The sequence below is a fragment of the Eubalaena glacialis genome, chromosome 1 (assembly GCF_028564815.1).
Source record: "Eubalaena glacialis isolate mEubGla1 chromosome 1, mEubGla1.1.hap2.+ XY, whole genome shotgun sequence".
In the NCBI taxonomy this organism is placed as follows: domain Eukaryota; kingdom Metazoa; phylum Chordata; class Mammalia; order Artiodactyla; family Balaenidae; genus Eubalaena; species Eubalaena glacialis.
This window is the reverse complement of record NC_083716.1, coordinates 58558158-58585942: the sequence shown is the minus strand read 5'-3', so window position 1 is coordinate 58585942 and position 27785 is coordinate 58558158. Positions and strand designations below refer to the sequence as shown.

General features: G+C 43.5%; 1 protein-coding gene across 2 annotated transcripts in view; it reads right to left on the bottom strand.

Annotated features, from left to right (window-relative positions):
• KCNMA1 (potassium calcium-activated channel subfamily M alpha 1) overlaps positions 1 to 27785 on the bottom strand; it is a 735999-nt gene that overhangs the window by 90813 nt on the left and 617401 nt on the right. The window contains exon 19 of one of the 2 annotated variants that reach the window (XM_061197119.1): positions 27277 to 27450. The exons of the other annotated variant lie outside the window; for it this stretch is intronic. Within the exon in view, the coding sequence (XP_061053102.1) occupies positions 27277 to 27450 (174 nt within the window). The remainder of the gene's footprint in view (positions 1 to 27276; positions 27451 to 27785) is intronic. 2 annotated transcript variants of the gene reach the window in all.

Below are 27785 nucleotides of genomic sequence, written 5' to 3'. Positions count from 1 at the left end.
AAAACGGCAATTTATGAAATCGTTGGACTAGAGATTGAACAGTGTGCTTCCTGTTTCCTGTGGGTTTATCAAACTTCTCATCCCCCCAAGAAAAATCATGTAAGTCATAGGAGTACAGTCATTTTGCAATAAAGTAATTCACAATGGACAAAACTTCCAAGCTGAGCCAACCTCTCTCTAGTACAACTGCTTAAGACTTTCACCAGGAAATCTGGGCTAGTTAACTCCGAGGTCTTACAATGTGGCCAGGAAAGAGCAATCCCTGGGTTGCAGCACAGAACGGCACCCTTTTTACAGAGGGAAGTTTCCTGTCTTACAGTCATAGACTACCAGAATCCTGGCTGTCTGTCACTCAAACCAGACCGGTGAGAGGGTATGAATATTTCCACAAGCAATGAAGGCAAAACAACAAAACAAAAAGAACAAGAACAACAAATGCCAGATAAATAACCCATACTGTGAGTTCGGTCCTGTAACTGCTGTAAAGGAGCACTTGACTATTTTTTTAGCATGAATCTCCCAGTGGGGAATGCCATGGGCCCATCAGTGAGGTAGTACAGCTAAGATAAGGGTAAGACAGGCATCGCAGCCAAGTTCTACGCCTACAGGGTCAGTGTGCAGCTCGAGATCAGAACACAGGGAAGTTAAAGCGGGTATATCCTCTGAATTAGAGTTTCAGGTCTGACCACCTTGGGACAACATATATCACCAAGAAGTTTGGTGAAGACTTTGAGGTATTATTGATAAAATCAATCCAAAAAAAAAAAAAGCTTACTTGTTTTGAAAGATCATGGTGAATATTAATACACAGATAATTAAAAAATGAAGGATGCTCCCTGTCAAAAGCAATGCCAACAATAATAATAATATCACCAACACAATATATATATAACTCTCTATAATTGAACCATCACTTTACCATATACATTATCAGGCAGGGTAATTTCACAACTTCTAGCTGAGAAACAGCAAATGCATTTATTTGGAAAACCTAGAGGATGTAGGCAGGAAACAACAACGACCTGTTATTATGTAAAACGAGGGTGGAAAGAATCTCCAAGCTGCCAGAGCCCAGGCACAGGGAGTAGCACCCCACGGTAGGCTGAGGGGGCAGGGAAGGGGAGGTTTGTTGGAGGTTTTTCCTTTCTGGCTTTTGTGGAGCTAACAGGAGAATGGGGAGGGAGACTTTAAGGAACAATAGGTTATGTAGAAGTTAATCACAGGGTATATTTCTGGCCCTGTTCACTGCCTAGGAAACCTGAATTGTGTAAGTTTGAGTCCATCAACACAGAGTAATGAGAGAATTCAGCTCCTACATGGGAGAGAGAAGAAATACGCTACAAATATATGAACAGAATCCACACGACCTGGATTGCAATGTTCTCTACAGAAATACTGTGGCCTAACAGATCTTCGAGAATCAAATTTGGTGGATTAGATGTACCTGCTGTACTCACACACCCCATCCCAGACCATAGCCTCATGTTCTATATGTATCCCGGATAGAGTCCAACATTCATCAAAATCCCCTGTATCTGGAATCTTAGCTAAAATATCTTTACTAAAAACTTGAGCTGTCATTATAACCTGCCCAATGCTCTTGCCCTGCTCAGTATTTGGTAGAGAAGTCCTTTTGAAGATCTGGTTGCCTTTGGGTCTTTTCTTTCTTCTTTTCTTAGAACAGACTGTCTCCATCACCTCAAGGGCAAAGAAGAGTCTCAAGCAAAGATCACTCGGTACTAGCTTCTCAGAGATGAGACACAGAAAAGAACAAGGGAAATCTAAAAGCGAATACACAATGGAAATGAGAAATGCAAGAATTTCTTTGAATTATCGCCATGGAGTTTGGAGATTGGGAAGGTAGTAGAAGGAAACTTTTACTTTGAATCAAACAGAAAAAAATTGTGCAAGAGTTCAACCCAAACAGCCTCTTCTCAACTTTCCTTTCCTTCTCTCCTTCTGCCCTACTCCCAACGCCAACAAGATGGCAAAGACTCTGAGGCCAAAAAGCGTACCTGACTCTTTCTCGTAGACCTGACACATGCAGTACATGTTTGTGGGGCTAAGTTGCAGAATAGGGATGAAATCTGCCAAGTTCCTGGCACCAACAGCTGCCTTCTTTCTTTTTATATTTCTCAAGTTCCGGGATCAGCAAACTATACTCTGGAACATATCTCTGTAAAGCTTATGAGCTAAAAATAGTTTGTACATTTTTAAATGGTTAGGGGGAAAAAAATCTAAGATGAATAATATTTCGTAACACATTGAAACGATATGAAATTCAAATTGCAGTGGCTCTAAAGAAAGTTTCTCATAACATGGCCACAGTCGTTTGTTTACCTGGCATCTATGGCTGCTTCCACTCTACAACGCAGAGTCGAATAATTGCGATTGTGACCGTGAAGCCCACAAAGTGTAACATATTTACTAGCTGGTCCTCGATAGCCAAGGCTTGCTGATGTATGTATCAGCAAACCTTGGCTATCTCATGTACCTTCTCACATTGTCCTAGCTTTCCAGTTTTCAAAAAGGACAATGCTCTCCCCAGTCTGCCGAGACAGCCAGACAATAAAAGCAACACACACGGAACTCACTTCAAGTGCACAGCTGTGGGGGATTCGGGAGGGATGGAGGTAGTTCAGAGACTTGAACGTCCTTCCCACCCAACCTGCTATTTGTCCTGCAGAACCCCTTGTACTGGGGGAGACCAGTCAGGTGAGTTTCCCATTTTCCAATGCAAGCTAAGTTAGATTCATCCACTGTGCACGTCGATAATGAAGGCAAACCGCATCCACCATTCCTTGGAGCTGTCAGTGTGTGCTCCAAGCCCACCGAGCAAGAGCCCATCCAAGACAAAAGATTAAACATTAGACTAGATCTGTTGAAAATATACAGTGTCAACCTTTCCCCAGTTAGCTCAGAGCGATATATAGATGATTATTTCAACCGTCAGCTGCCGCATAGATTTAAAGCCCTGTACAGTAACTCCTGGATTCATCTGCCCCTTGTCAAACTTGCACAGCTTTACTTGGAGGATACATGGTGTGGCAGTTTCACTGTGAATCCAGAATGATCCAGACGGCTGCTGTCTTTTTGTTAACAGGAAGCCAAACTGATGAGTTTGTAATGCATTTCTTATCAAAGGTAGTTTCAGAAAAGAAAATGTGCCCCATCAGTTTGGCTAGAATTTCACATAGACCAGATTATGGGCTTAATCAGAACATCTCTGAGATTTTCTTGAGGAAATAGATAATTCTGCATCCACCCCATGCAAATCACTTTATGCCAATGAATGATATATTTATGAATTTATAATTATCCTTGATTTTCCCCCCTCCCGCAGTATACTTAATAAAAATCATCGCTAGAGCCTACAAAGCAATGGTTCTTAATAGATACAAGCATGCTAATATAGTTTTTAAAGTTAATGCTGATCTTTTTGAGCTGTGTGTCTAAAATGATCATTGTGAATAAAGGGATTGTAATTTTCAACTCGTATGTTTAACAAAGACAAAATGGACTGTAATGGAATTTGTGGAGCCTGTAAAGGAACTCTCTAATATAGTTTATTATCAAATAGATTTGGATTTACTGTAGGACAAATTGGGTCCCTCTGAAATGTATCAAGAGAAAATGCCTGTAAGGTACCGAACACTGTTCCTGGTGCACATCAAGTGTTCACATAGATGGCAGAGGTGCCATTTGTTATTCTAACCCCTACTGACTTGTGAAATTCCGTACTTAAATGCCAGCATTAAAATCGCTATTTATCCTGTCTTTATTTTAAATTCTGACATTATATCCATCATGGATATTTTTTGCATTTTGATTTTTTAAAAAACTACTGCATTGAACTATTATTTTTCTTGATGACTGAGGTTTTTGGTGCCCCTTAAATTTGGTGCCCAAAGCAAGTGCCTCGTTCTTCCCACTCTGGTCCCAGCCCTGCCCTGTCCATTTCTCAAGGGTGTTCTAGGTGCTGGTTCTGCCACCCTGCCTGTCATTACAGAGAAGTTACCTTAGTTTGTCTCTGCATGTGTGTCTATATGCTCCCTTGTTCCAAACTGGACAAGGCAAATATAAAACATGAATTATTCTTTTGATCACTTCATGCTGTTTGCATGAGATTGTTCAGGAAAATCCTTGCAAGAAAGGCTTCCTGGTGGATTTACAAATTGTCAGACACCCGAAGGAGTGGAGAAAAGATCATGCTGCCTCAGGAATCTGAGATTTGCCACCAGCCCAGGGTGAGAAACAGAAGAGAGAGAAAGGGTCAGGTCTCTCCCGGACTTAATTTCACAGCTCACATCAAATTCTCCTGCTGAACACAATATTGATTTACATTTCCACTTTGGGGTAAAAGTTTCTATTTGCTTATATGTGTTGACTGAATTGTTACCTTCCTTCTCTTTTTGTTTTTCTTCCCCCTAAACAGCTTCAAATAAACATGACTGGCAGAAAAATGTCAATCATATTTTCATTCCCATTGTTACTTTGCTGTTTACGTTTTTAGAATTAATGCTTGCCCCAGTGATTCTATTTGAAGATCAGCCTAGAATCTAATTGTGTGTATGTGAAATTGTTTTAAGACGCTATACAGATAAGGACCATTATTATTATTAATATCATTATTATTATCTCATCCATAAACACCATATCTGCCATTGAGCCAGTTTTGTCAAGAGCCCCCTAGCATTCTAATATGTATTCCAGATGGTTACACTGATACTTTCTCTGAAACTCAGATAAAGGTAAAATGCATGGGTTTTTAGTGCAACCCAGGTGTACTTCATGGCCCGATGAAGAATGTCCTGTCAGAACACTTTAGAAATACTGTATGCTTTTAACCTTGGGAGGTAAGGACCAGTCTGGATTATGATTTTACACTAAACACAGCATTTAGTATATTTCTTAAGGGCACAGTCACCTTCTAAAGATGTTCTCAAACTATAAAATCATTATCTGTATTCTACTATAATTTATCTTCGGACATAGTCTCTGCAACATTTTAAAATGCTAGTGCACGGTGCGGCCCTTGCTGGTCAACACAGTTAGAGAACATGGTATGGAATGCAGAAGCAGGGCTGGACAAGGTTTAGGGGTGAGCAGACCTCACCCTCTTTGGGCTCAAGGCTATACTAATATGCAGACCCAGAAGCACCCAGGTCTGCTGACTTCTAATCCACATCATTTGCTGTCAGAATTCTGCCCGTGAGGATAGCATGAGGATATGGGCTTCTAGAGTCAGGGCAACCGTCCAAGTTCTAGCTCCAACTCTCATTAGAGCTCTGATCTCAGACAAGTTACTCAACACCCTAATGTCACAAGATCCCTGCTGGACAGATGAGGACACCAAGATCTGGAGATGCTGTGGGATAAATGAAGATAACCAGCGGCCACATGCTGACAGTCTGAGGACAAATACTGTCTTGGTGTGCTCTGCTTGACACCACCCTGCCACTGCTCCATTGGACCTTATATGCAGGACAATCTTTAAGTCTGAAGATTATCCATAAAAATCTGGGTTTCTCACTTCTGTCTTAAAATCTTGCAGAAGAGAGGGAACTTTCCTCAACATAATAAAGGCCGTATATGACAAACCCACAGCCAACATTGTCCTCAATGGTGAAAAACTGAAACCATTTCCACTAAGATCAGGAACAAGACAAGGTTGCCCACTCTCACCACTATTATTCAACATAGTTTTGGAAGTGTTAGCCACAGCAGTCAGAGACGAAAAAGAAATAAAAGGAATCCAAATCGGAAAAGAAGAAGTAAAGCTGTCACTGTTTGCAGATGACATGATACTATACATAGAGAATCCAAAAGATGCTACCAGAAAACTACTAGAGCTAATCAATGAATTTGGTAAAGTAGCAGCATACAAAATTAATGCACAGAAATCTCTTGCATTCCTGTATACTAATGATGAAAAATCTGAAAGTGAAATTAAGAAAACACTCCCATTTACCATTGCAACAAAAAGAATAAAATACCTAGGAATAAACCTACCTAAGGAGACAAAAGACCTGTATGCAGAAAATTATAGGACACTGATGAAAGAAATTAAAGATGATACAAACAGATGGAGAGATATACCATGTTCTTGGATTGGAAGAATAAACATTGTGAAAATGACTCTGCTACCCAAAGCAATCTACAGATTCAATGCAATCCCTATCAAACTACCACTGGCATTTTTCACAGAACTAGAACAAAAAATTTCACAATTTGTATGGAAACACAAAAGACCCCGAATAGCCAAAGCAATCTTGAGAACGAAAAATGGAGCTGGAGGAATCAGGCTCCCTGACTTCAGACTATATTACAAAGCTACAGTAATCAAGACAGTTTGGTACTGGCACAAAAACAGAAATATAGATCAATGGAACAGGATAGAAAGCCCAGAGATAAGCCCACGCACATATGGTCACCTTATCTTTGATAAAGGAGGCAAGCATATACAGTGGAGAAAAGACAGCCTCTTCAATAAGTGGTGCTGGGAAAACTGGACAGCTACATGTAAAAGTATGAAATTAGAACACTCCCTAACACCATACACAAAAATAAACTCAAAATGGATTAAAGACCTAAGTGTAAGGCCAGACACTATCAAACTCTTAGAGGAAAACATAGGCAGAACACTGTATGACATAAGTCACAGCAAGATCCTTTTTGACCCAGGTCCTAGAGAAATGGAAATAAAAACACAAATAAACAAATGGGACCTAATGAAACTTAAAAGCTTTTGCACAGCAAAGGAAACCATAAACAAGACCAAAAGACAACCCTCAGAATGGGAGAAAATATTTGCAAATGAAGCAACGGACAAAGGATTAATCTCCAAGATTTACAAGCAGCTCATGCAGCTCAATAACAAAAAAACAAACAACCCAATCCAAAAATGGGCAGAAGACCTAAATAGACATTTCTCCAAAGAAGAGATACAGATTGCCAACAGACACATGAAAGAATGCTCAACATCATTAATCATTAGAGAAATGCAAATCAAAACTACAATGAGGTATCATCTCACACCGGTCAGAATGGCCATCATCAAAAAATCTAGAAACAATAAATGCTGGAGAGGGTGTGGAGAAAAGGGAACACTCTTGCACTGTTGGTGGGAATGTAAATTGATACAGCCACTATGGAGAACAGTATGGAGGTTCCTTAAAAAACTACAAATAGAACTACCATATGACCCAGCAATCCCACTACTGGGCATATACCCTGAGAAAACCATCATTCAGAAAGAGTCATGTAGCAAAATATTCATTGCAGCTCTGTTTACAATAGCCAGGACATGGAAGCAACCTAGGTGTCCATCATCGGATGAATGGATAAAGAAGATGTGGCACATATATACAATGGAATATTACTCAGCCATAAAAAGAAACGAAATGGAGGTGTTTGTAATGAGGTGGATGGAGTTAGAGTCTGTCATACAGAGTGAAGTAAGTCAGAAAGAGAAAAACAAATACAGTATGCTAACACATATATATGGAATCTAAGGGAAAAAAAAAAAAAAAAGAGGTCATGAAGAACCTAGTGGCAAGATGGGAATAAAGACACAGACCTACTAGAGAATGGACTTGAGGATATGGGGAGGGGGAGGGGTGAGATGTGACAGGGTGAGAGAGTGTCATGGACATATATACACTACCAAATGTAAAATAGATAACTAGTGGGAAGCAGCCGCATAGCACAGGGAGATCAGCTCGGTGCTTTGTGACCACCTAGAGGGGTGGGATAGGGAGGGTGGGAGGGAGGGAGATGCAAGAGGGAAGAGATATGGCAACATATGTATATGTGTAACTGATTCACTTTGTTGTAAAGCAGAAGCTAGCACACCATTGTAAAGCAATTATACTTCAATAAAGATGTTTAAAAAAAAAAAAAAAAAAAAAAATCTTGCAGAAGACTAAGCTCGCATTCCAGGAAGGGAACTGTCTCAGGGGACATGAGCTTACCAGCTGCTCAAATAACCCCAGGCTGCCTCCTGGACCCCCCAGTCATATGGCAGGTACCCCATGGTAGCATCTCTGGCTCTGACTCCAATGGCACTCACGTGTGCTACCCCTGAGATGAGGATTGTAAGGCTGGAAGATCCCTCTACATACGTCAACTCATATTGAGCTGCGGTGAAGGTAGCGGTTAAGCACCCAGGCCTTGAAACCTGTGAGCTGTTAGGTCTGAACCTGGGTATTTGGTAAATTGCCTAAGTTCATTTTTCTCACCTATAAGATGGGAATAATCAGAGTACTTTCCCGAGAGGGTTGTTGTGAGGATAGAGTGAAAAAAGTGAAAAAAAGAGAATAGATTGAAAAGGGCTTAGAAGAGTTCCTGGCAGGCTCTTGATAAATGTTACCCATCATTATCTTGGCTTTGAGAAATCAAAGCAATTAGAGCTCTCTGTCATCGGATCCTTCTCCACAGTGCCAATCTGCTTTCTTTTGACTTTGTTCTACTCAAATGGGTTCACAATCTCTCCTCTGCCCCAAGCAACTGACCCAGTATCCAGGCGCTAGAAGGGGGTGAGATTCACCACCCCCATCCCCGTTCTCTGCATCCTGTTCGATGGTCACCTTTGTCCCATATTGCATATGGTCCCAAGGAACTGCTCGGGTCAAAATAATTAGGCTATGCCAAGTGTCATAAAAACAAGAAAAGCCAGAAAATGTTTAATGGGCCTCAACTGAAGAAGGCTGGGACTGTTCAGAGCAATAACAAATGAAAGTCAGACGGAAATGTGGAGAAACCCCACTGTTCCCTCTAAATTACAGGAAATTCATGCTGCCTGCTTGTGAGGGGCTTTTTCCCTTCAGTTTCTGGTGGGAGGTCATGGGGTTGGGGCACGTACTTGGGAGGTGATGGGAGGGGCAGGGGGATGATGGGATAGAGGGGTAGCAACTCCTCTATTCCTTCCCAGCAGATCTTCCTTTTTCCTCCCTACTCTATCCACCCATCAAGAGACCCATCCACCCATCAAGAGACAGGTTAGCCTGCTTCCTCGGGAAGCCTTCCCAGATGAGTGTAGCAAGGTGGAATCCCTCCTTTCTTTAAAGTGCCTTGGCACCTCTCATCTCACACACCTCTGACATCTCATTTTTTTTGCATTATAATTTGTTTTCCATTTCCACGTGTCCTCCCCAACTAGACTTAGAAGTTCCTTTACGTGGTCTCCCCACCTCTGAATCTCTCAATAGTGCTGAGCCCTTAGTAAAGTTCCTAAGAAATAGTTCCTAGCTGCCAGAGGTGGCATTGCAGAGGGAAAACGCACAGCCTAGTAGTGAGGAGCTCTAGGGTCTAGTCCCGGCTTAGATCAAATGTGTGGCCTTGGCAAGACTCTTCCCCTTCTGGAGGATTGGCATTAATTAAGCGTAGGAGTTTTTCAGCTCTGCTCTGTAATGGTTCCGGGCTTAATGTTCTCTTCTGTTACTTGACAGATATCATAGGAACCAGCCATGGACTGAAGGCCTCATAACCCTACAGCCACAAATAATTATCCAGAACTTCCTACCACACTCAACCCCAAAGCACTACCGAGTAGGAAAAGCAGGATTCCTGGTCCAAGGAAAGTGTGGTCCAGCTCAGTGGTTCTCAACTCTGCCTTTCTATAAAATGGATTGGAGAACTCTACAGAACACCAGGCCAATTCAACACAAATCCTGAGGGGTTAGGGGCTGGGCATTGCTTTTTCTTTTTTTTCAAACATCTTTTTAAAGATGCACAATAAAAGAGAACCACAAGGCTAGCTGGAGAAATGAGACAACTGCATTAAAGATGCAGGTATATCTATATAAAATTCACAAGTTATATGAAATAACAGTATGAAAAGTGTTGCATGATAATGTCAGGTGAGGGCTAAATGAAATGTCGTAGATAATAAGTGCTAGTAGGCCTGGGTGGTTAGGGAAAATAAGACTGGAAACAAGAGTTGGATGGAGAGAGATGTCAGCCTTATTCACTTGCGTATCCCCAGAACCAAACATAGGGCCTGGCGTGCTGGGACCCTTAAGCCATGATGCTGAATAAACTGGGTTGGGGGCAGCAAAGGGTGGGAAGGGCATGCTAGGTGGAGGCGGCAGCTGGAGCAAAGGCAAGGAGGTGGGGAGGCACTAAGCTCAGGAACTATAAGAAAAGCAGTTTGGCTGGAGCAGGAAGGTTTATTTGAGGGCATAGTTGGGGGATACAGGGGGCAGATACTGTAAAGCTTTAAATTCCAGATGGCAGAATTTGGATAATTCTTGGTAAGAATCTGAATCCTCTGAAAGTTATTTTTCCTTCGATTTCAATACTCAGATTCAGAGAGGACAGTGGGTGGTTTGCATCGTGGAAAAGTCTATCAGAAATCCCCCTAACTCAGCCCATTTCCTTTCCGGCCAGTTCAAAGTTATAAGGGTCCAAGATAAGATGCACACATATGTGCGTGGTACTAATAAGGAGGAGGACGCTGGCAAGGGTCCAGTTCCATTGGAGGTCTCGATTTTATTCTAGAGAGTATATTTGGCAGGAAAATAAAGTTATTTAATGCCTGGGAAAGGGGTCTGTGAAACTCACAAGGTTGCTTCTTCATAGCCCAGCCAGGTAAATCCAACCTTTACACTGGGATGGTTATTTCCTGTCTTCAACTACTCACGTTGGTCCCACTCCCTATAAAGAGAACTGGAAGGGAAGCTGTCAGCGTTTGGCTTTAACAAGAAAACTGACTGCAGTCAATACTTCAAAAAACATTTTCAACAAAACCAGTGCTTCCAAGTGGATTCACCGAGAAGGAATGTTCCCCCCCACAATGCTCGACTCCTTGATTTCACCTAACCAATAACACTTCAGGATTTTCTCTGTCAAAAGCATATAAATGAATAAAATAAGAACGTACATGATGTCATCTGGATCCTTAAACTGCACCCTTTAGCCCAGTATGCCTAGAAAAAGTTTTTAAAAAAAACTCAAAAGAGAAAATTCCTATTGGATACCCAAAATTAATGGTTTGGAAATTTTAACTTACAACACGAGTAAAATATTTGCACCCAAATTTCTTTATGGTCTGATAGGTAGCATTTAAGAAATTAAGAAAGTAAGAAAGTAAACAAAAAAGTAAGTAAGAAAGTAAGTACAATTAAGAAAGTGAACAAATATAGGAGTCATCCTAGAATGTATTTTAATTCTCCCCTTTCATAACCTCAGCAAATCCACTGTCTCCTAAACAGGCCATGTTTATAACCAAACACTCTGTTTAAAAGCAGTACTGTAGGTTAAAGGAAAAAAAAAAAAACAACTTAGTAAAAAGATGTAGTTGTGTCTTTAAAGAAATTTAAAAGGTTGAAGAATGACCTGTGCGTGGATGAAAAAATAAATAAATAAAAGTAAGTTTTGCTTGTATATTTGTTTTTTTTCACTCACTGTTGCCCAAATTGACAAGCTGATCAGTCTTTGTGTGGACAACCTTATCGAAAAAGAAAAAGAAAAAAACCCAAAAACCTCTGATCCTGTTTGTCAGAAATTTAGTTCTGGCCTAAGGAGAAAAGCAACCTTCTTTGGTTAACTTGGATTCTAAAGTAATTCTTGATGAAAGAGCATTACATTAAAATTATTTTTATATAGCACACTAATCCAGTACAAAAGCCCCCTTTATAAAAATTTCCCTCGTTTTCCTGGTATGGAATGAAGCCTAGGGAATTAATCTGTATAAATAAACAGTAGTTAAAAATGCGACTTGTCACATAACAATGATCAGATGGCAGAGGTAATCCAGTCTTAGGGGTGAGATTCTGGTATTGTGTAGTTACCTTTTTAAAACAGTAACATTTATTTAACTAGGACTTGTTCCAAATGAGCATTAAATCAAGCAAGTTGAATTTAAGGAAATCTTAGCAATTAAAAGGTGTTGTCTTATTGGAGAACTATCTCCTCAACAAACAAATGAACATAGTTTTAGACATTCACTGTAGAGAACTAAAGGAGAGAGAATCTGGAAAAGAAAAAGCAGAGAGTAGAGGTGGGGGTAGGACCTAGAGTAGTCCAGGTAGAAGGTTTCATTTATAGAAGAGCAGCGCCACCTGCTGGTAGATTCGCATTTCGAGGCCCTCTGCAGTTTGCTGGCCATCATCTATCTTGCAATCTTTGCATAAATATACAGCAGTATTTCTCAGCTGCTGTTATACATAAGAATTTTATTACCAGTCGGCAGATTTCTAACACACTGGTTGCAGTTTAATAATGCTCTATTACCTGAAGTATGGTTATATAAAAACCTAGAATGTTAACTGTTGATAAACTGATTCTAATACGTAAAGCACTATAAGTCACCCAGTAAATATCCAAATAAATCAAAAGGGATAGTTCTTTTCCCTCCAACAACATGTTATTAAACACCTCAACTTGATCGCTTACATAAAAATAATGTTCATACATTTCGATGTACTAAGAAATCAGGAAACGCGCATTATAATCTTACCAACTGAGAGCTTTCCCTTCATTTACAATTTAGACGAAGGTGTTTTTGCAGAGAATATTTCCCCCTGTCTTTAAAAACTGTACTTGAACCAAGGTGTCATTTAGGGAATTTTCTCATATAACAAAACCTGAGTTATAAATAACTAAGATTACATCTATAAAATGTTATATTTTTTAAATGGCAGTAGAGGAGCCATGGAGCATATAAGTCACTGATAGAGTGAGCAAAGAAACAGTAGCTGTCATTTTTTCAGAAAAAGATCACACAAACGCGATAGCAAAGGAACACAATAAAAGGAAGAACAGGAGTGTGATAGGTGACTCTGATTATATCTGCAAAGGAAACTGTGAAATAAATTAACACCCAAGCACCCAGGAAAGGCATACTGTAGCTTCACTGCAAGTGATCGCTATGCAACAGAGAAGGCTGGTGATTTTGTAAGAACAGAAACAAGGTGTCGGCTGCGAAATCTGGTGGTGATAACTAATGACCATACTACCGACAACTCTGATTTGATCTCTAACAGAAAAAAATAAAAAAGCATTCTATAGGATAGATGTATACAATAGGAATCGGATTTTTCATTTGAAACGAATAAACCCCAAATGGGATCAAAGGGCCCGGTAAGTGAAAAATGACAGTTCCTATGTGGCCCTGATTTGATCTCAAGCAAAACGACCATGCTGATAAGAGCTTAAGAAGAAGGTAGGGCCGTTCTTGGATTGTTATTGGAAGCGGGTGAGTGCCACTGCCCATTCAGCTGATGGGAAGCCCACTCTAATTTCAAGAAGTTATTGAGATTTAATCTCTAACAACTACAATGAAAAAGATTGCTCATGCAGCAACCAAAGGGGCATCTCTTAAAACACACACACACACACACACACACACACACTCAATTTTGTTATTTCTGATGGAAACTGTGGAATCCCTTTACATTCCGTTCTTCCACCTAAGTTGGCTAAGGCATACGTGTTAAGAGAATCAAATGTCAGAGTGCTTCCTGTAAACCCAAAGCATCTCCAGTTGCTTATCACATGGGACTTGAAGAGGAGGGACTCAAGCATGGGCAGAGAGCATCTCATCTCCCACCTCAGCTGGTTCTGACTTGTGTGGAGAGACAGGGTTGCCAGGAGCAAGTTCAGGCAGATGCGGAGGGTGTGGGGGACTCTGGGAGCTTAGGGCTGTCGAGATTTGAGCTGGGGGCTTGCCCTGCCTCAACATAACTCCCAGTGGGTCAGCCAGTGTATCAGCACAGCAAGAGAAGGTCCCCGCAGCTGTCTGGGGTCTGAGTGATGAAAGATGCAAGCCCGGCCTGCAGAGCAGTTGGGATAAATTCAATTAATGGGGAGTCAGAGTTGGATGAAAGGAGCTTGTTTGAGTTAGGAATGTATTGCGGACCTGAAGGGCAGAATGAGGTCGCTCTGGAAGGAGTAAAACAATGGGTTTGCCACGCATTCCTAACTCACACCTCTACCCACCCAGACGCAAAGACCCGATGACTTCTGGAAGGGAATGCGTCAGCACCCCCACATCCACCACAGAGCACCACGGGCATCGAACACGATGCCCAGCAGAAGCAGTGAAAGAAATGCGCTCTCTTCAAAAGAAGCAGTGGTTAATTCTAGACCCAGCTCTTCAAGAGTGCTCCAGCATTCAAAGGAAGCAGCTGTTCAGAAACAAGTGTTTTGGTCAAGATGGCACGAGAGAACAAGAAGCGAGACCTCGAGGCTCAAGATCCTCTTTTCTCTTGAGATATGTGCCTAATAAGCTATGGAAACATAATCCTGACACAGTGTGCATGTTATTCAGCAAATAGGTGTTGAATTCCTACTGTGCACCTTGGCTGCTGTGTGCAATACGTTGAGAGGAATCCGAAGACCGCTGAGAGTTGTCTGTGGCTTGTTGCTTACTTCTAAAAAGCCCAAGACGAAAACTGCTCTAAATGAGGCTTATAGGAGTTGTTACAGAATTACAGAAGAGAGATCCATCTGAGTTGGGGGGGTGGGCAGTCAAGAAGTCGTCACAGAGATGGCACCATTTGAACTGTGTGTTTAAAGCAGGAGTCAGCAAGTGTTTTTCTGCAAAAGTCAGGTAGTAACTATTTGGGGTTTCGTGAACCTTGTGCTCTCCATTGCAACTATCCATCTCTAGACCTGTCCTCACATCAGGTCTGCTCAAAGAAAGAGGCAAAGGCAGGGCGTGGCGGAAAGATTTGGGCACCGTCTTGACCCTGATCTTTGCACTAATCTTACTAATGGGAAAATCAACAAGGAGCAGAGCCCAACTGCTCATAAAGAAACTTAGAAAAGGTGACGATGTGAAGCCTTAACACCATCCAGACCTCAAAGATGGGTTGAGATCAAGACCACCATCAAGAAAAGAAATTTGGATAGCATTTAAAAGAAATGTTCTCTCTCCCCACCATCTGTTCCCCTCTTGTTTGCTCTCCGACCTTCATCTTCCGAAAACACACTGAACTAACTCCATGTCACTAGCTCTATGTCCATTTTAGAGATGGAAAAGTCATGAGATAGTTTCAGTAAGATGAGGAATGATGAGACACAGAGTCACAGTTGGTCCATGAGATAGGTCCTATTATTATCTCCATTTTACAGATGAGGAAACTAAGGAATAGAGAGGTTCTGGAGCTGGCCCAAAGCCCCACAACAGTAAAGGAAGACGTCTATTCTGGGATTGCCCAGATAAAATAAGAGGATGCAGGTGCCTTGAGAAGTATGAGGACTCATACATGTGTAAGGCATTACTCTTATTATAGCAGTCAGCATCCACTGAGCATCCATTTCGTGAACATATCAAAACATGACTGGGGCTTCCCTGGTGGTGCAGTGGTTGAGAATCCGCCTGCCAATGCAGGGGACACGGGTTCGAGCCCTGGTCTGGGAAGATCCCACATACCGCGGAGCAACTGGGCCCGTGAGCCACAACTACTGAGCCTGTGCGTCTGGAGCCTGTGCTCGGCAACAAGAGAGGCCGCGATAGTGAGAGGCCCGCACACCGCGATGAGGAGTGGTCCCCACTCGCCGCAACTAGAGAAAGCCCTCGCACAGAAACGAAGAGCCAACACAGCCAAAAATAAATAAATAAATAAATAAATAAATTTATTTAAAAAAAAAAAAAAAAAGACTGCACCAGGACTGATTTCAAAGTCCCCAGAAAACACACAAATCTCACCCCTTCTCTCTTTTTCCCTGCCCTAAGCTTTCCTAGAATTTCAGGCTTTAATTGCCAAGGAGATCACTTAATTCACCGCACAGTGAGGGGAATGGCTTGGGAATCCCCTACTATGATTCAGAGAAAAGACAGGAGATGTCTGCCTATCAGAACCCATCTTCGTCTTCATGGAAGAAATCCGTGAAGGAGTGGCCCTTCCAGCAACTAGCACCTTGCATATTTCACATCTGCGTGCCAAGACCTCCAGGCCACATGACCTGAGTCTGTACCTCATCCCTGTCTGCACTCTTAGCAAGTTTCATTCTGTCACTTTCACTGCACGTCTCTTTTCTCTGCAGGTCATTGTACCTCCCTTTTCAGTAACACCTGTTTAGGGCTTTGGCTTGGAAGCATCCCTGCTGGACGTGTTCTCTCAGTTGGTTATGTTACAAGCCATATGTGGAAATTTGCTCATCTGCACTGAAGAAATGGCCAGATCAACCTTGAGAAAGTGCAGAGAGCAATTCAAAGCCACTCAAAGGTAAGGGAATGCTTGATACAGCCTGAGAGAGGTCTGTGAGCAATCAAGAAAGCTCCCTGCCCACTCCATGTCTCGAGCAGAATACACAGAAAAATGACACAACAGAAAATATCCATGAGACACACAGCCTTCAGACACCTCAAGGTGGGAGGAACTGTCACTTGGGTGCTATACGATTGGATCTGCCCACCTCAAGTCAGAGTCAATGATCTTAATAGTCAAGAGTGGCCTCAAACGTGTCTCCGCAGTTTGGCAGGCTGACTTGGTCATCGGCAAATGGCTACGGCTCTTTACAAATGGGCCCCTTTTCTCATATTGGTCCCACCTGATGCATTATTATTTTTGTGCCACCCTGACTCACACGAAAGTGATCAGGTTCATCAAAATTAGTAAAACGGAATGCAAATGTCACAAGTCCTTGATTTTCTAGGATACATGCTCTACATACACATGGACACTTTGTGTGGTGGTATCCCTGTCTCTCATTTGAAACACTGGTGGGTTTTTGCCTACCGTTTTTTTTTTTTCGGTCTTTGTTTCTAGATCTTCTTTCCCAATGTTTAACCTTCACAAAGAATATGGATTGTACCTCCTAGTTGATAATTTTCAAGATCCCTCAGTTACGTCCTGGTTTTTCTTTTTCTCGCTACGTTATCCCCTGTGAATCTTCTTGTATCCTAATTGTGGGATGTCTCCAACTGGGATCCAAGAAGATTGTACTCACACACACTATATATATATCTATATATCTGTATCTATATCTGTATCTATATATCTATAAATACACACCCTATATATCTATATTTATATATACACACACACTATATGTATCTATATATCTGTATCTATCTTTATATCTATATATACCCACACTATATATATCTATATTTATATATGCACACACACTATATATCTATATATCTGTATCTATACCTTTATATCTACATACACACACACTATATATATCTATATATCTGTATCTATATGTACATCTTTATATTTCTATCTATATCTACACACACACTATATTGTAAGCGGCTTAGAAAGTTTTAGGAAACTTCACAGATCCGGGGCCATCCTGCTTCTGGCTGACCATCTATCCCTTTAACTAATGGCTGAGAATCCCTTCATTTATTCATTTTTTCACTCATCAAATATTTACTGAACTGGAATCCTTCAGGCCACTTCCTACTCAGGTATTCTTGCCAACATACAAAGCCCAGCCAAGGATTCTAGCATAGTACATTTCTGGCCTTGGAGGGAAGGCAGGCAGCTCCCAGGTCTTTTCTTGACTGAGTGCAATCCAACTGGCTCCAGCCCAGAAAGCTGGCAAGGGCCAAAAGGAAGATCACATTAAGGCAAGCAGTCAGCTCCACTCCCAGAAGACGGCCCTTGCAGGTACCATCTTGTGTGGCTCGAGCTCTGAGGAGCAGTCTTTCTCATTTCATTTCAAAGTCATTCAGTGCAGCTGATCATCCCTGACGCGGACCTGCCTCAAGAGCTCCTACTCTGGGTTTGCACAGGGTTTTCTCTGTAGCTTTTGGAGTATTTGGTGGTACTCACCCTGCCATGTTGAACGGGATAAAAGCAGGGCTTTCCGCTTTACTCCACGAGGCCAGAAGAATTTTTCTCTTGCTATTTCCCTTGGTTGTGGGAGGACAGCTCCTTCCGCGGATGACCAGATGACATGGTCAGAGAAGGAAGAGGCCACTTTGGAATCTTCAGACCTTTTCCCCAGCTCATCTGAGCTGGGGATCAGAAGAATGTCTCCTCAGAAAAAAAAATCTACCGGCTTGTCTAGAAGCTCTCTGCAAACCAGGCACTGACTATTTATAAAAAGGTCTTTTCGATGCTCTCTGAAATTTCAGCTGTGTGGGTCTGACAATGCTGAACTTGTTTCTGCCCAGTTAGATTCCCCTTGGAAAGGTGTTTGGCTAGGGAAGCAACACTCTGGTAAGCAAATGTAAGGATGGAGGATTCCTTGATTACCTAGTAATTCAACATGATGGACTTCCCCGGTAATCCAGGGGTTAGGAACTCCGTGCTCCCACTGTAGGGGGCGCGGGGTTGATCCCTGGTCAGGGAACTAAGATCCCACAAGCTGTGCAAGGTGGCCAAAAACAAAACAAAAAAAGAATGTTGGTTCAGGAGAAAACCTTGGAGAGAATGCCAGGAGTTGGCATTCTCAGCACACACGCTCCACCACTTCGAGGGAGCTCACGACTCACATGCTTTTCTGTGCTGTTTCAATGACCCCCTGGGGTCAAAGGTGTGCATAAATCTCCAGTCATGGGTGCTGACATACAGACACAATGAACGCAGATCAAATTCTTGTGCACAGAGAAATAAAAAGGAAAAGAAAATTGCTCCACGGTACTTAGAAATGCCACACGACTTCCTTGGATTTTGTGTGGCCGTACTTCACAGGAAATGTGTTTTGTATTTCCACCAGAGTCCGATGGTGGTTGGAAACAACAGCGGATTTTCAGTGAATGGGATGTGAAGCACTTTATTATTTTTTTCCCTCCACAGATGGAAGGAGACATGCTGTCTCCCTGAGAAAGATGGGAGGAGAAAGTCACCTTGCCATACACAGGGATTTAAAAAAGAATTCCCAGGAGCTCTAACTGAAGCCACCACAGGCAGCTCGAGCCACGACCCTCAGGGCTGGCCACATGCCCCAGCTGGTGGCCCTTGTTGCTTTGTTTCTGCCGCCCAGCCTGGTTCAAGGCCATTCGTGCCAGTGATTCAGAGCTGCCTGGCTCTGCCCCCATCAACACACTCTAGATGTGGGTCTTATTGGAAATGCAGAGGCTGGTAAGGGAAGAAGAAGAAATAATGGTTCAAAAAAAAAAAAATAGATGGAGTGGATCCCCAAGACCAGGGGCAGTGGAGACAGTCCAGTAGGTCTCCAGGCCCAGCCAAGATCTCAGGAAATTCTCCAATAAGACAACGACTCCACGGAGCCCAAATGGGAAGCACAATGACTGCTGAGTCAGCTGGGGAGAATTAAGCTCAAGAAATTTAACTAATGGAATTCAACCGCTTCAGCGCCATCAATTAAAATTTCTTTAAAATGATTTTAACTTCTTGGAATTGTATTTGGATAATGTGCTTCAGCTGGGAGTCCTAGAGGCCGTTAGATCGTCTTCCTTCCTCAGGCTTCTCGGAGCAGCTCACTCCTGCCTCCTCCTAGCACATGCCCCCCCAGTCCCCCCCGCTGGTCTTCTCCACCCTCACAGGATGGCTCCCAAGGCCCTCAGCTCCAGCCCCTCTTCCCAGAGCCGCCACTGAAGTCCTCCCAAAACAAAGCCTCTGTGGCTCATTCCCCTGATCAAATACCTTGAATGCTTTCTATTGTATTACGTGTGAATACAGTGCCATAACAGGGCCCTGCTCACCTTTCAAGGCTCCTCTCCCCTCACTCCCAGGCACAGGTCTTAAGCTCCAGCCAAACTGGGTGACCAGCTGTTAGACAGGAGGCTCCAGCCCTCGGCGCTGCCTCGAGCCCTCCACTGCCACGCCCTCTCTCGTGCTGTCAGGCAGGACACCCTTTGCCTCCCATCCTCCAAGGCACATCTGAACTGTTCTCTCCTGTGGGACCTTTCCTCTGAGGAGGAGGTGACCTCTGGGCCTTTGCACTGCCTAGCACTTCTCCCCCCTCTCTCACAACGCCCCCCACACTGTCTCCAGCTCTCAGGACTGGAATCCTCATCTTTCTTCTCCTTCCTTGGAGACAGACCGACATACCCATCTTCTTAAACTGAGTAAGGAAAAGAGTAACTCAGTTTGCCCCCTAGACTGAAGAACCAACCGTCCAGCCTATCCTCAAATGCCAGCCCCACCACTGACTCGCTATGTGACCCTTGGCAAGTCACTTAACGTCTCTGTGCCTCAGTTGCCTCATCTGTCAATGCACAGATGCCTCAGTTTACAGCTGCCTCAACGGCAAATAACAGTTACTACCTACCCCATGGTAAGGATTAAATAATATCTGTACAGGGCACAGAGCAGTGCCTGCAATGCAGCAAATGCTACGTGTGGGTTCAATTTGACAATAACAACAGTAACTAACATACACGTATCCACATACACACACCCCCTTGCAGGGCTGGCAGAGTCCCCTGCATACAGTAAGAGTAGACACTAAGTCTAGTCTTAACGTGAATGCAAGTTAAGCAGTTGGCCATTTCCCAGCATCACCACATAAGCCTCGGTTCCTAGGAATACACACACACTAACAGCAGAGGTGTCAACCTCGCCTCAGAAGAGGAAAGTAATTTTTCAGCAAATCTTAGTAGGCTTCACTCTTCTTTCCTCCTCACCGATGAGTATGACCTGTTTCTAATCTCTACATCCACTCTATTCGGAAAACGGTTCCCATTTACGCTGTTCTGTGCTCCATCGCTTCTAGGCTTAAATGCGAATCAAAGATCCCAAGCACTGAGAACTTGCCTGTAAGCACGCTGGCAAATGTCCTAAATTTGTTGGGCCAGATGACAAATGTCCACCTCAGATCAAGGAGCATCCAACTGAAATGATGGGCACCGTATGAGAAGGGAAGATCCCCAGGTCTGATTGAGACCAGAATGCTGCCAATCAACTGCTCATTTCCGTCTGGATGGGATTTGGAAGCAGGATGCGGTGCAGCCTAGGCCGCCGCCCGGCAAGCCTCTCTCCGATGGCTTTACACCATCGCTGGTCTGATGTTAATTCAAGACAATGCCCCCAGCGCATCACAACAAATTAGCCACAGACACGCGATAGCAATCAACTCAGGGCGCTGTCCTGAATGCGGGAATGTCCTGATTCCCTGTCTCCACGAGCTGCACGCTCCCACAGATGTTTCTAAAAGCCTCTTCCCAAAGGCCCATTTAGAGAGAAATTAAATGCAACTTTGACTTAATTAACGTTTTAAATGATAATGAATACAATGTAGATTCATGGGAGGCATTTACATTGTGTTGTAAAATTGATAAAAATTTAATAACTCTTTGTTAATAAGTTATGTCTCCCCAGACCCATAAAGCCTAAGGCGCTGCAAACTCCAGCCTGGGTCTAATCCAGGCTCCTGGTGCAGGTGGAGGAGGGAAGCAGAGATGGACTTGACATTTGCTCCAAGCCTGCTCTAATTCTAAACCTCTGCTTGTTCATCAGTACTTTATTTCATACAGTAAAGGTCAGGATTTGGGCTCAAGGCACAGCCTTGACAGGAAAGCTCAAGTGAAAGGCGGGCTGGCCCTGGCATCTGTCGCCTGAGATAGCAGGGGGTGGGGGGGATGGAGAGCTAACTGGCCACTTCTCCCCTCCTCCACGGAGGTAAGAGGCAGAGTCCACTGCCTGGTGGTAGAAGCTGTCAGGGTGAGTATGGTGACAACTGGCCACTGTCCTGAAATAAAAATGCAAACATAATTTCCATGTCACCTTGCATAAGGACTTCTGCCTAGCTTACTTGTGGCATGCCAACATCTTTTCTGGTTCGTCCTTGAGGAGCCCAGTCACTTATTAAAGCATCATATCCCTGGGGAGGGAGGTGTCCAAGTGACGGGGGTAAACACAGAGCACCCTTTCCTCTTTCCGACTTTTCTACTTCTTGTCTCCCAGCTCTGCTTCAAAGGACTTCTTGTGAAAAGTTGGCTGTTGTTTGCCTACTTTTCCCTTTCTCTTCCATCTACATGTGGTACCTCTTCACAGCATATTTATCTTAAAGAATTCAACTATTTTGGAGGAGGAAGAGAGTACAACGGGGTCTCAAAATGCAAGTCAATTACTTCACCTGACACTAGACTGAAAAAAATCCAGTTATTACGAATAAAAACATGGTTTGTTTGGAGCTCTTTAGAGATGGGCAATTAAAAGGATTCTTTTCAAAGGAAACTTTGTTCAAGCATGATGGCTGCCTTACAATGAGCTGACCACCATATAAGCAAGTAGGAAGGCATCGTGCTTCGTGTCACCCCGTTGCTGAATGTGGCTACCAGAAAATCAAAGGAGAGGCATTGGCTTCTGTAGCCTTGCCTTCTAACAACAAAAGTGCCCTAAGATGCCCTCCCAGGTCCATTACTCATGGAATGATTAAATGGTTGCCTAGGCCAAGTTGCCTTCCTGTTTTCACTTCCTGCAATGAAGTGCAAATGGCCAAATCAGGACACATGGGCCAAGGTAGCTAAAGAGCTAGGGTAGAATCCAAAGGGTGCTTTAGTGTTAGCAGCAGTAAATGGATATTGTGAGAGAGAGAGAGAGAGAGAGAGAGAGAGAGAGAGAGAGGTGGGAGAGGGAGGGGGGGAGAGGGAGGTGGGAGAGGGAGGGGGGAGAGGGAGGGAGCGAGAGAGGGAGAGAGGGAGAGAGGGAGAGAGGGAGAGAGGGAGAGAGGGAGAGAGGGAGAGAGGGAGAGAGGGAGAGAGGGAGAGAGGGAGAGGCACTGCACCAGTAAGCATGAGAAAATGGGAGAAACTGCAGACCCAGAATGAACAGGCTTTAAAAACTACAGGGAGAACAATGATTAAATTGATTTGCGCTGAGTGTGCTTTGCCTGTTTTCTTACTTTCTATCACTGATGGTGGTAGTGGGAAGAGAGAGTCTTTGTTTTCAAGGTCCAGAGTAAAATAAACAAATAAAATTTAGGACTGGGGAGCTTGAGAAAGTCGCCCAAAACTATACCTACAGAAAAGGACTGAGATAATTATGGGCTGTTGATTTTTAAAGGCAGCTTATTAAATTAAATCTCCCTGCAACAGGCACTGGAGACTGTCAGCACAGGGTGTGTCCTATTATAGACACTTTCCTAGAGCTATTTGCACTCCCTGCCCCAGTATCTGATTTTATGTACTTCGAGATGCCATTAGTTTAGTAGAGTGACTTTAGTTCTATTGACAATGTTAATTCTCTGCCTGTACAAACCAAAGGCTACTCGGGATAAGCTGATTTTTGCTTATTATCGGACAAGACTCAAGATTACACTAAACTGATTTTGGTATGTCTCCCTTCAACCTAATCGTATCGGACTTCTCCTCTCGACCGAACCATTGGAGTTGAATGCCTCCTTGTATTATATTTACACCCGAAAGAAAAGTCGTGCACCACTTAAAATTAGCTACAGTAGTTTGCAAGTGGGTGTATGTAATTGTGCAGGTTTAAACTATTAGTAAATTGAAAGGTTGGTGTGAGTGATCACACATGTCCTTTGGCTAAAACTATCTCCAAGTACAAGTTTAAAGATGTTTCTTTTTGAGCACATGATTAATTTGTTCGTGTCAGGGTTACTGATGGTTTGTGACCAGCATCATGTCAGGCAGTCCTCAGCAGGTCTGAATCAATAGGGTCTTATGTTGTCACTGCATCATAATTTTAATTGTCCCCTTTCTGTTAGACTTAGCAATCAGATATCGAGCAAGACTGAAATAACAAGAATAAATTCGGAACAGAGAAAAGGTACTATTTTACAAAATGATATGGAGGGGAAGTGGAACAGATTAGAACCTCAATCTATATTGATGGGTGTGTGGATGCTGCTAGCCATATATTTTTTATGTTTGACAGTATTAGAACATAGCTACCTGTGGAAAGTCTGGGGCCCGTACCATCGTAGCGTCTTTTAAGAGAGCTGGTACTTTTGCCCAGGATCATCCAAAGTGGAAACAAAATTGGAACGATCCAAAAATGATGCTCTGCACACCAATTCTAGCCCACCATATTGAATGATTCAGTCTTGCCAAAAATAGAATAGTCTTGGGATGAGTCCTTACTGGTCACTCTTTGCGTTACACTTCTCTTACTGCTTTTTAAGTCTTCTGTAAAGGAGTCCTCCCCTTCTCTGCAAATCTTTTTGTCAGCACAGTGTGGCCTGACATCCCATGAGTTCAACAGAAGGAGACAACCGTTAGAAAAGTATGTGACTTAGCAGCAAGGGGAACGGTGTAATGGGCCACACCTCCAAGGAGAGGTGCACGGGGCAGGCAGGGCTTGCTGTTAGGAAGCAGAGTTCTAAGACTGTGTGAACACTTTTAATATATTGCCACTCCTCTGGGAACTGGCTACTTCTCTTCCCACTTCAGAAAACACATAATGGGACTTTGTGTTTCAATTTACCGTCCCTCGAAAACGGAAATCTTTCCCCTTATAAGAAAAAAAAAAAAAAAATAGTAAAGAGGTAGACGAAAGGCAAAAGAGAAGGAATCGGACAGTCCCCAGAGCACACTGGCTCAACTGGGAAACTGCGACCAAAGCAAGCTCTGTAATAATATAATGACCTTTAATGAGTGTCTTGGGAAACAATACAGCCCCAGCATAAAAGACAAAGGGCAAAACCCATCACGGCTCCGCTGACACTAATTCAAAATGATTTTCAGAACAACTAAAGAATGTAAGAGAAGTAATCTGATCCGCCCATCTGACCTCACTTTGATTCAAGGGCGCTTCTCCTGCCATTTCTAATTGTCAAACCCTCTACGTTTCACATCTGCTCATATTTAATGAAAAGCCCACTCTCACCACTGCTCTTTGAGGCAACCAGCTCTGTCCAATGGGCACCACCCAACCCCACCACCAGTGAGGGAAGCCCGGGGATTGCTATTGGAGCTCTGCCAGAGGAATTCTGCGTAGACGTAGACATTCTTTAATTGGAGAAGAAGGGCTTATGTGGGCCCACGAAGGGGCTCAAATTGGAATGGATTTTTCTAACTTATTATTAATGGTCAAAGGTGAGTGGACTCACACAGGGATGGATGAAATCTGCTTTTGTTTGACGGAGTGACGACGGCGGGGAGACTGATGAAAACAGAGGAGGCAAACCCCACCCCCCCAAGCTGTCAGTACCAGTTACGCCTTCGACACACAGCCCAAAGCTCCACATTTTCCACGGTGGAGCTGATGCTGGAGGGGTAGAAAGACAGCACTCTCATGCCCAGGATGTTTCTGAGAAGACGGGACCATCCCACCCCAAGTTTTTCTCCTCCTGGCCTCCATCAACACTTGGATTAAATTGCAGAGCTGAGAAATCCCTCCAATTATGGTTTCTCCTGGATAAGATGGAAATTGCACACACTGGGTATCATGGGCCTCACGTAGGGGACAGAGATTTGCTGTGATTGGTATGGGTGGCTGGTGCCAAGACATGACCACAGGCCTTAGTTTAGAGCCTGAGTGGCTCCTTCCTTTTCTCCACTGGATCTCTGGCCAAGGTTTTAGAGCCTAGCGGTTATGTGAAAGTAGAAGTTGGGCCTTAGATGGGTAACCGAGGGGGCTGGTGCTTACATTCACCACCATCAATCAAAGAGATGTGGCCAAACTGGGCCACCACAGCTCACCCCTCCACTCCTCCTCCCCAGCTCCTGTCTTTGAACCTAGTGTCTTGCCATACATCGTAGACAAACAAATTCTTTGTATGGTTGTGACCGAGTTCACCTTGGTGGTGTCATATGAACCAGACAGAACTGTGATGAGAATAAAGGAGTAAGGGCATGTACGATGGCATGTGCAAGAAAGATTTAAAGGAAATTTCCTTCCTAGGATTTTAGGCCAATATGATGGGACAGTCCAAAATCCCTCGCAACACCACGTCTATTCAGTATCACTTTAAAAAGTGAATCCTGTCCCTTGGCACTGTTCTGATGGAGCAGTGAATCATAAATCAGAGACGATGATGATTCTCTGGTCCTAGATCGAACTTCTCCAAATGCCTCTAAGACCGCTCCAAGCACAATAGTGTCTCAGACCTGAACCATGATTTCAAACATCAGCACTGGGCATGGCACACTCCACTGCATACAGTAACGCGAGGGCTCCCTCAGCCCTGGACGCCCCATAGATCACTGCCACACAAGCACACCATGCTGGGACCGCAGGCTCTTTTCCCTCCTTGTTGCCAGTATAAATTAACTGCTGCTGGTGAAAATTTAGTTCAACCAGCTCTGGGCACTTGCAAGAAAAGAGAACGGATAATATGGTTACCAACAAACGTGGTGGCTGCTTTCAAGAGGAAGGGATGAACACAGAAGGATTGTCTTCTACCGCCCATGCTACCAAAAATGTGAAAATAAGGTGACAGCCATACTTTAAGGTATCCAAGGCCTCAAGCAAAGCACAACCTCTTCTGCCCTTAGAAGAGGTCCCTCAGTGACCAAGCTGGAGCTTTCAGTAGCATCACCCACGTACCATATCAGTAAAACACAAGCAAAGTCCATGCTGAAGACAAGGATAGTGCGGGGGGAGGGAAAGGTGCTCGGGAATCTGGTGTAGCTCAGCCTCGCCAGCTGCCACTGCAAGACCCTGAGAGACTCCTGAACACCTCCGAACTTGCGGGGGGCAAAGACTGACCCCAAGGCTGCACGATGGACTCAAGGAAACCACGATGCTTCTCGGCTTATGATTTTTGTTGTTATTTGGAATCACAATTGCTACAAGATACCTTAAACAGGGGGCTATATTTCTAGAAAAAAATGAAAGATATTAATGGACTGATCCTTTGAATGAGTCATCTTTTTGAGGGGAAGCTCTAGAAACCAGCGGTCTGTATAGGTTGGCAGATTCTTTTTCAGAGCATAGTAGGCAATCTGGCACTGGAGGAATGAGATACAGGTTAGGGGGACACAGTAAAAAAAAAAAAAAAAAATACCCATCTGCATTGAAACCCTGTTATATTTTGGAAAGTATCTAAGCTCACTAAAAGCAATTTCATGCCAGAGTTGGCTTGTTCTCTCTACACCGTTTTCCTTCCTCCTTTCGACCCAATCCGATGTCTAACCCCTTTCCCCAAATAGTAAGATATACATTTCCATGCATCTCTGTATCAATATAGTGTTTGATGTGCTTTCACATTAATTTCCAAGCATACTTATTTAAAGGAGAGAGGAATAATATCACTGGATTATAATATCACAGCCTGCACGCTCTTACAAGAAACACAACAAGTTCACAGAATAGGGAGGGAGGCCTCCCCAGCACGTTTACAGTGACACAGGCAGCGAGGGCAACACATCACCACATACACTGGGAGGAAAACATCAGCCCGACTGACTCACAGCACCACAGGACACGACACGAGACGGGGGTGATGCCACAGACAGCACAAACATGGAACTGTATGTGTTGGGGTTAAACTTACAGGCACGGAAAGTGGTGGAGCAATCATTAACAGAGACAGAAGAAAGTGGGAAGGCTCTCTCAAGGGTGTCCACGTTACCACGCACACGGCCTGACATGCACGAGCAGTCACGCTCAGAACGTCCGCAATCAAAACAACATGCCCGTCTCATTCTCTTGTAGATGGACATCTTGGCTATAACCATGGGGTTGGATGGGACGAGAGGAAGAGCGGTAGTTAATGGCAAGGTCACACACAGCAAGGCAGCTGGAAGGGAGCTGAAGGGATTGAACACAGGTCTTAGTTCACATTAACAGTCTTGACCCAGAAAAAAAATGCAGAGAGAACTGTTGGTAACACTTTGGTTGTACATTGGAAAAAGCAGAGAAAATATCAATTGCCTGTAGAGTCCCGCAAGGCTGTTGCATATTATTTTCCTACCCTGGGTAAAGCGGGTGACCACGGGAAAGGACATGGCTGATGACAATCGGGTTGTTGGATGAGAAGCAGCACACATTAGAGACAGCAAA